This window comes from Rhamphochromis longiceps, linkage group LG7 (genome assembly GCF_057381845.1).
Source record: "Rhamphochromis longiceps isolate RC_006_pf linkage group LG7, R_longiceps_female_GT1.1, whole genome shotgun sequence".
Taxonomy (NCBI): Eukaryota; Metazoa; Chordata; class Actinopteri; order Cichliformes; family Cichlidae; genus Rhamphochromis; species Rhamphochromis longiceps.
Genome location: NC_140563.1, coordinates 60,215,727 through 60,225,393, shown reverse-complemented (window position 1 = coordinate 60,225,393; position 9,667 = coordinate 60,215,727). Strand labels below are relative to the sequence as shown.

At 41.4% G+C, this 9,667-nt stretch overlaps 1 protein-coding gene across 1 annotated transcript; it reads left to right on the top strand.

Moving 5' to 3' along the window:
- Positions 1-4,536: 4,536 nt before the first annotated feature.
- Positions 4,537-7,019, top strand: LOC146666535 (peptidyl-prolyl cis-trans isomerase-like). Its single transcript, XM_085414643.1, has 5 exons — positions 4,537-4,707; positions 5,487-5,517; positions 6,145-6,233; positions 6,326-6,498; positions 6,593-7,019. The coding sequence occupies exons 1-5, from the start codon at positions 4,639-4,641 to the stop codon at positions 6,726-6,728; spliced, it is 498 nt and encodes a 165-aa protein (XP_085270769.1). The 5' UTR covers positions 4,537-4,638; the 3' UTR covers positions 6,729-7,019.
- Positions 7,020-9,667: the final 2,648 nt, after the last annotated feature.

Genomic DNA, 9,667 nt, shown 5'->3' with positions numbered 1-9,667 from the left:
TTTCTTGAAGGATGCAGACTTCTTCCTGTACCACTGCTTGAAGAAGGTGTCTTCCAGAAACTGGCAGTAGGACTGGGAGTTGAGCTTGACTCCATCCTCAACCCGAAAAGGCCCCACAAGCTCATCTTTAATGATACCAGCCCAAACCAGTACTCCACCTCCACCTTGCTGGCGTCTGAGTCAGACTGGAGCTATCTGCCCTTTACCAATCCAGCCACGGGCCCATCCATCTGGCCCATCAAGACTCACTCTCATTTCATCAGTCCATAAAACCTTAGAAAAATCAGTCTTGAGATATTTCTTGGCCCAGTCTTGACGTTTCAGCTTGTGTGTCTTGTTCAGTGGTGGTCGTCTTTCAGCCTTTCTTGCACTGAACATAAGTTCCCTGCAATTTCTGAAGAATATTACAGTAAATCTGGCTGAAACTTGGCCCAGACGTACAGCAGGTGTCCCAGAGGGGGGATGTGTTGAAAGTTGTACATCAACTACTCAGGATGATTTTTAATGAATTTTTGAAAATTGACATAATTCTATTGTATTGACTGTATTGAATTGAATAAAGTACCCTTTAATTTCTGAGGAATTCTACAGTAAATCTGGATGAAACTTGGCACACAGGTACAGTAGGTGTCCCAGAGGGGGGATGTGTTGAAAGTTGGACATCAACTACTCAGGATGATTTTTAATGAATTTTTGAAAATTGACATAATTAAATTGTATTGACTGTATTGAATTGAATAAAGTACCCTTTAATTTCTGAGGAATTCTACAGTAAATCGGGCTGAAACCTGGCACACAGGTACAGTAGGTGTCCCAGAGGGGGGATGTGTTGAAAGTTGTACATCAACTACTCAGGATGATTTTTAATGAATTTTTGAAAATTGACATAATTGTAGTGTATTGACTGTATTGAATTGAATAAAGTACCCTTTAATTTCTGAGGAATTCTACAGTAAATCTGGATGAAACTTGGCACACAGGTACAGTAGGTGTCCCAGAGGGGGGATGTGTTGAAAGTTGTACATCAACTATTCAGGATGATTTTTAATGAATTTTTGAAAATTGACATAATTGTAGTGTATTGGCCGACTGCATTGAATACAAGTACCCTTTAATTTCTGAGGAATTCTACAGTAAATCTGGATGAAACTTGGCACACAGGTACAGTAGGTGTCCCAGAGGGGGGATGTGTTGAAAGTTGTACATCAACTACTCAGGATGATTTTTAATGAATTTTTGAAAATTGACATAATTGTAGTGTATTGGCCGACTGCATTGAATACAAGTACCCTTTAATTTCTGAGGAATTCTACAGTAAATCTGGATGAAACTTGGCACACAGGTACAGTAGGTGTCCCAGAGGGGGGATGTGTTGAAAGTTGTACATCAACTACTCAGGATGATTTTTAATGAATTTTTGAAAATTGACATAATTAAATTGTATTGACTGTATTGAATTGAATAAAGTACCCTTTAATTTCTGAGGAATTCTACAGTAAATCTGGATGAAACTTGGCACACAGGTACAGTAGGTGTCCCAGAGGGGGGATGTGTTGAAAGTTGGACATCAACTACTCAGGATGATTTTTAATGAATTTTTGAAAATTGACATAATTGTAGTGTATTGGCCGACTGCATTGAATACAAGTACCCTTTAATTTCTGAGGAATTCTACAGTAAATCTGGATGAAACTTGGCACACAGGTACAGTAGGTGTCCCAGAGGGGGGATGTGTTGAAAGTTGGACATCAACTACTCAGGATGATTTTTCATGAATTTTTGAAAATTGACATAATTAAATTGTATTGGCTGACTGCATTGGATACAAGTACCCTTTAATTTCTGAGGAATTCTACAGTAAATCTGGCTGAAACCTGGCACACAGGTACAGTAGGTGTCCCAGAGGGGGGATGTGTTGAAAGTTGGACATCAACTACTCAGGATGATTTTTAATGAATTTTTGAAAATTGACATAATTGTAGTTTATTGGCCGACTGCATTGAATACAAGTACCCTTTAATTTCTGAGGAATTCTACAGTAAATCGGGCTGAAACCTGGCACACAGGTACAGTAGGTGTCCCAGAGGGGGATGTGTTGAAAGTTGTACATCAACTACTCAGGATGATTTTTAATGAATTTTTGAAAATTGACACAATTGTAGTGTATTGGCTGTATTAGATTGAATAAATGTTTCCATTAATTTCTGAGGAATTCTACAGTAAATCTGGATGAAACTTGGCACACAGGTACAGTAGGTGTCCCAGAGGGGGGATGTGTTGAAAGTTGGACCTCAACTACTCAGGATGATTTTTAATGAATTTTTGAAAATTGACATAATTGTAGTGTATTGGCCGACTGCATTGAATACAAGTACCCTTTAATTTCTGAGGAATTCTACAGTAAATTTGGATGAAACTTGGCACACAGGTACAGTAGGTGTCCCAGAGGGGGGATGTGTTGAAAGTTGTACATCAACTACTCAGGATGATTTTTCATGAATTTTTGAAAATTGACATAATTAAATTGTATTGGCTGACTGCATTGGATACAAGTACCCTTTAATTTCTGAGGAATTCTACAGTAAATCTGGCTGAAACCTGGCACACAGGTACAGTAGGTGTCCCAGAGGGGGGATGTGTTGAAAGTTGTACATCAACTACTCAGGATGATTTTTAATGAATTTTTGAAAATTGACATAATTCTATTGTATTGACTGTATTGAATTGAATAAAGTACCCTTTAATTTCTGAGGAATTCTACAGTAAATCTGGATGAAACTTGGCACACAGGTACAGTAGGTGTCCCAGAGGGGGGATGTGTTGAAAGTTGGACATCAACTACTCAGGATGATTTTTAATGAATTTTTGAAAATTGACACAATTGTAGTGTATTGGCTGTATTAGATTGAATAAATGTTTCCATTAATTTCTGAGGAATTCTACAGTAAATCTGGATGAAACTTGGCACACAGGTACAGTAGGTGTCCCAGAGGGGGGATGTGTTGAAAGTTGGACCTCAACTACTCAGGATGATTTTTAATGAATTTTTGAAAATTGACATAATTGTAGTGTATTGGCCGACTGCATTGAATACAAGTACCCTTTAATTTCTGAGGAATTCTACAGTAAATTTGGATGAAACTTGGCACACAGGTACAGTAGGTGTCCCAGAGGGGGGATGTGTTGAAAGTTGTACATCAACTACTCAGGATGATTTTTCATGAATTTTTGAAAATTGACATAATTAAATTGTATTGGCTGACTGCATTGGATACAAGTACCCTTTAATTTCTGAGGAATTCTACAGTAAATCTGGCTGAAACCTGGCACACAGGTACAGTAGGTGTCCCAGAGGGGGGATGTGTTGAAAGTTGTACATCAACTACTCAGGATGATTTTTAATGAATTTTTGAAAATTGACATAATTCTATTGTATTGACTGTATTGAATTGAATAAAGTACCCTTTAATTTCTGAGGAATTCTACAGTAAATCTGGATGAAACTTGGCACACAGGTACAGTAGGTGTCCCAGAGGGGGGATGTGTTGAAAGTTGGACATCAACTACTCAGGATGATTTTTAATGAATTTTTGAAAATTGACACAATTGTAGTGTATTGGCTGTATTAGATTGAATAAATGTTTCCATTAATTTCTGAGGAATTCTACAGTAAATTTGGATGAAACTTGGCACACAGGTACAGTAGGTGTCCCAGAGGGGAGATGTGTTGAAAGTTGGACATCAACTACCCAGGATGATTTTTAATGAATTTTTGAAAATTGACATAATTCTACTGTATTGGCCGACTGCATTGAATACAAGTACCCTTTAATTTCTGAGGAATTCTACAGTAAATCGGGCTGAAACCTGGCACACAGGTACAGTAGGTGTCCCAGAGGGGGGATGTATTGAAAGTTGTACATCAACTACTCAGGATGATTTTTAATGAATTTCTGACATTTCCATAATTGTATTGACTGTATCGGGCCGTTACATTGTAATTGGTGCGCGCGCATGCGCGCGCGAGCAGTCGCGCGCGTGCACGTGTGCGCGGGTATAGGCTTTCAATCGGCACATAAAGCGAAAAGGCGCTACCGTAAAGACTGGTGTAAAAGCGCAAGGAAATTTATGCGGCGGATAGGAGGCGGCTGGCTTGACCGCGGCTCACAAATGACGGCTCACTTTACCGCGGTGGGGAAGAGGGCTGTGCGAGTGCATCGCAAAAACACATAAATTTGCCTGACACCCGTAAACGAAGCAGCATCTGGCTGCAGTTTAAAGACTTTTTTTGTCTCGGTCTTGTCTTGGTCTCGATACCCTCTGGTCTTGGTATTGTCTTGGTCTTGGTTTAGGTGGTCTTGACTACAAGTCTATCAAAAGGGAATAATTTAGGTCAGGCACCTAACTGTTTTGCTTCCTGCCCAGCCCTTGAGGGTTGCCGTGGAAATGTCACACGTAACCTCGATTATCTTAAATCCAATTGGTCAGCATTGGAGTCTTTGAAAGGGAACGGCTGTGATTGGCTGTAGGCCATTTACATCGCTGCCGCAAGACCCATCCAAAAATAGACCCGAGTGTCGCTGTCAGGTTCAGTACGTTATTCTCTATCACGAACGAATCGCGAGCACATTTGTGAACATGGGAAACCCCAGAGTTTTCTTTGACATAACAATTGATGGCGCTAACGCCGGCAGAATTGTAATGGAGGTAAGAGATTTCCTATTATCATTTATTTTGTCACTCTGCGTTCCAGAGCTACAGCCTTCGTCATCTTCTAAGGAGTAGTCTCAATTTCATTCCCAATAGTCTGATGAGATTTAAAACCTCGCTGCTTTATTTATTTATTTATTTATTTTTTAACTTTAGCTAAAGCAATTGCATGTAGGTGTCAGTGTTATCGTCAGGTGACAATATAAACCGAGGGCAACCTAGTGCTACTGTGGTTAGCACTGTGGTTTCCAATCTAGCCTTTCTGTGTGCGGCCTATGGCTTCTTCCAGTGTCTCCGTGGGTTCTCTCCGGGTACTCCAGTGTTCCAGGTTAACGGTTTTTTTTACATGAACTACTTATATTTGTATGTTCCAGATGTTGCATTCGCAGAATCGTCAATTCCTACGAGTAGTGCTTGGGGAAGGGTGGGGTTGCTGTCTCTAGTATAGGGTTGAGTGTCGATAAATATGCTGCTTACAAATATATTAAAATTTAAGCAAATAAATAAAAGCAAGTATCCTTTAGCAGGTCTCAAACTTGCGTGTTTTTATGGTAAATGGCCTGTATTTATATAGCGCCTTACTAGTCCCTAAGGACCCCAAAGCGCTTTACATATCCAGTCATCCACCCATTCACACACACATTCACACACTGGTGATGGCAAGCTACATCAATCAATCAATAATCAGTCATCAATTTATGACATCAATAAATTCTCAACCTTAAAACAGAATCCCCTGTTTCCTTTCCACTAATTGAAATCTCTGTGTTCTGTAGCTCCGGGCTGATGTGGTCCCAAAGACTGCAGGTAGGTGAGGTAGAAAAACATTTTCCGTGTCACTGTGCGTCCTCAGCTTCCTCACACCCAACAATCAATTTATGTTTCACTGCTGAAAAGTTTTCGTTCCCATTCAACCACAGCGGGATTTATTCTAAATATCTGTCAGGGCTATGGGTGATAGAGATTGTGAAAATAATACATGAATCAACTGACACGTGGAGATACTAACACCTATAGCTTAATACTAGAAAGAGAAGGATCTGTGTAATGCTTTACAAATTTACTAGATCACCAGCCACTAAGGTTTATGCCACAGCTGCCTAAAAGTTATATTATTATGACATTATTTATTATGTTTCTGAGATGAATAATTCACCATAACTTACTTAATCAAAATGGTATTTCTAAAAATGTTAAAATATAATTATCATTGTTATCCATGAAGTTTCAAATTTACTGTAAAGATGATAGAACTTTATTAATCCCTCAGGTAGGTTCCTCCAGGAAATTGAGTATTCAGGGTTTGTTTGTTTGTTTGTTGTTGTTGTTTGTTTGTTTTTTTACCAAAAGCAGAAAAATAGTTTGCTTATTATTTTTATTGACTTTAGTTGCTTTATATATTTTTAAGTAAGCAACAATATGCTAATTTTACAGAAAACTTCCGTGCTTTGTGCACTGGAGAGAGAGGTTTTGGCTACAAAGGCTCCACATTTCACCGTGTGATCCCTAAATTCATGTGCCAGGTACAGTCGAGGCTTGGAATATGTAGTGTCCTCACTTTCACCTGTATGTATTTATGTATGTTTACCACATGTGCTTCATTTTTTCTCTTCAGGGTGGAGACTTTACCAACCACAATGGAACAGGGGGCAAGTCCATCTATGGAGAGAAATTTCCTGATGAGAACTTTCAGTTGAAGCACACAGGCATGGGGACACTGTCCATGGCCAATGCAGGGCCCAACACAAATGGTTCCCAGTTCTTCATCTGCACAGCCTCAACTGACTGGTAAGCTCTACTTAGTAATGCTGCTGCATTCAGGTTCTATTCAGCTTATTTCAGGTGTCTTTCTCGCATACTAATACTTTCCTCTGCTCTCCAGGCTGAATGGGAAGCATGTGGTGTTTGGCAACATTGTGGAGGGTATCGATGTTGTCAAGGCAATGGAGAAGCAAGGCACAAAGAGTGGCACAACTAAAGCCAAGATTGTCATTGCTGACTGTGGCGAACTAAAATAGTGTAACTCATTCCCTTATCAGATATAGCCTTTATTATCCACGCCAGTCAGTTTTTATGGTTCAGCATATCAACAGTCAGAATGGGGAAAAACACCAAGTTGACCAACTTTCTCCTTCTAAAATGTTTCTCTGCTGTGTTGTCATTTGTCGTGTTACTTTTTGTTTGTTTGTTTAAATAATTTATTTTGTTTTATTTCTTTTTACCTATAACATTATCCTTTTCATGATCACATTTGTTAACAAAATCTAGATAAAATGGTGGTGGTGTTATAAATAAACTAATTGAAAGCATGTTTTTTTGTGTATGCCCTCTTTTATTTATACATAATCAGAATCGTGTTTATGTGCCAAGTATATGTGCAGACACATACAAGGAATTTGGTTCCGGTAGATGGTGGCTCTCAAGCACAGCAATGTAAATCACACACACACACACACACACACACACACACACACACACGTGTCTATATATACATTACATATGCATACGCATACATACACAAAGCTGTGTAAACCAACTATAAATAACTAATCTAAACTTATATACATAAAATACAGAAATGAAATGAGGTGGAATGAATACTACAGAATGTACATAAGGTGCAGTTGCAGTCTGGCAGTGGGAGCAGTGTGACAGGTCAACTGTTTAGAAGGGAGATGGCGAGGGGAAAGAAACTGTTCCTGTGTCGGGTGGTCCTGGTCTGCAGGCTTCTGTGCCGTCTGCCAGAGGACAGCAGATCAAAAAGTCTGTGTCCAGGGTGTGAGGGGTCTGTGATGATTTTCCCTGCCTGTTTCCTGGTTCTTGGCGGGTACAGATCCTGGATGGAGGGCAGGGGGGTGCCGATGATCCTTTCTCCTGCCCACAAACAGGACCCTGGCATAAGTTCCCGGGCGGTCGAGGTGTTGCAGGATGTAATGCAGCCCCATGTTCACTGCATCATCCACCGACCTGTTTGCCCGGTAGGCAAACTGCAGAGGGTCCAGCTGGTGGCCTGTAATGTCTTTCAGATGGGCTAGCACCAGTCGTTCGAAGGATTTCATGACCACAGACGTCAAGGCGACAGGTCTGTAGTCATTCAGTCCTGTGATGGTGGGTTTCTTGGGAACAGGGATGATGGTGGAGCGTTTGAAGCAGGAGGGAACTTCACACAGCTCCAGGGATCTGTTGAAGATGCGAGTAAAGATGGGAGCCAGCTGTTCAGCACAGGTTTTGAGGCAGGAGGGTGAGACGCCGTCTGGTCCGGGGGCTGTCCTGGGCTTCTGTTTCTGGAATAGTCGGCTCACATCCTCAGTGTGTATTCTGAGTTTCAGGGAGGAGGAAAGGGGGGTGAGAGGTGTGGTGGAGGTCGTTGAGTCTGGATTGGGGAGGGTGGGGGTGGTCGTTGACTGGATTGGGGAGGGGGAGGATGAAGGGGGGAGAGGTGGAAGGTGTGTTGGGGGTCAATGTCTGAAGCAATGTCTCTGGGGAGGGGAGGGTGGGGCGTGGAAGTCTGTCCGTCTCAAACCTGCAGTAGAATGTGTTTAACTCCTTGGCCAGGTCTTTGTTTGCTTCAACAGTGGGTGGGGCGTCTGTAGCTGGTGATTTCCTGCAGGCCCTTCCACACTGACGCTGGGTTGTTGGCTGAGAGCCGTTCTTCCAGCTTCTGGGAGTAGATCCTTTTAGCTGCTTTCATCTCCTTGGTCAGTGTGTTCCTAGCTTGCTTGTACAGGGCCCTGTCACCACTTCTGTAGGCGTCCTCCTTGGCCTTACGAAGATGTTGGAGTTTAGGAGTGAACCATGGGTTATTGTTGTTGTATGTGCAAAAGGTCTTTGTTGGCACACACACGTCTTCACAAAAACTGATGTATGATGTCACAGTGTCCGTGAGCTCATCTAGGTTCTCAGATGCAGCTTCAAAAACAGTCCAATCAGTGGAGTCAAAACAGTCCTGCAGTTCCTGCTTTGCTGCGTTAGTCCACTTCTTCACAGTTTTGACTACAGGCTTGGCACGTTTGAGTTTTTACCTATAAACTGGAATAAGATGGACCACGCAGTGATCAGAATGTCCCAAAGCTGCCCGGGGCACAGAGGCATCTTTTAGAGTGGTGTAACATACACACATGCACTAGGGAGCATGCAAACCCTTGAGATTAACTTAAATTCTAAAGTCATCTAGCCAGCTCTGCCACTTTTGCTGAAATCACATAATACTTTGGTTTCAGAATTCTGTTTCCAGTGGTTTGGATTATCTTGTTGCTTGAAATTTCCACAGCAACGTGAAGAAGCCTGCTTGTTTGCAAGTCATTGTCCTTCAGGTGTATTTACAGCATGTGTTCTTTGTTGCATATACTCACTGGGATTGATAAGAACACAGAGCAGACAAGCGGGGCACATTTCTTGGAGCATTACATCCCATCTGTTAAAACAAGAGATTGCCAAAAGAAATAAATGTAAACTTTACTGATCAGTATTAGGGCTGCCACGATTTGTCGACTAGTCACGATTATGTCGACTATCAAAATCGTCGACGACTGATTTAATAGTCGACGTGTCGTTTGAAGCTTTGTAAGATCGCAAAAGACGCAGGAATAATAGCAGGATTTAAGAGTGTAATAACGGACTGAAACAGAAGATGGCAGCACTGCATGTACAAGGATTCCAGCTGCCGTTAAACCCCGAAGAAGAAGAAGAAGCAGCTGTGTCCCAGAAATCATAGCGCGGCCCAGCTTAGTTTCCAACAATGGCGGTAGCTAGTTAGTTTTAATATTACTCTTATTATTCTTTCTGGGTCACAAAATAAACGTTTAACATATTTTCAGGCGAGAATGTAGCTGTGTAAACCTCAAATATCGGCTCAGTTTATCAGGACACCACATATTTTCAAAAGCGCTCCGACGTTTTCGGAGACGTCTGTTACCCACTAGCTCGATAGCTAGCCGGGGGCTAGGTCACTAGCGCC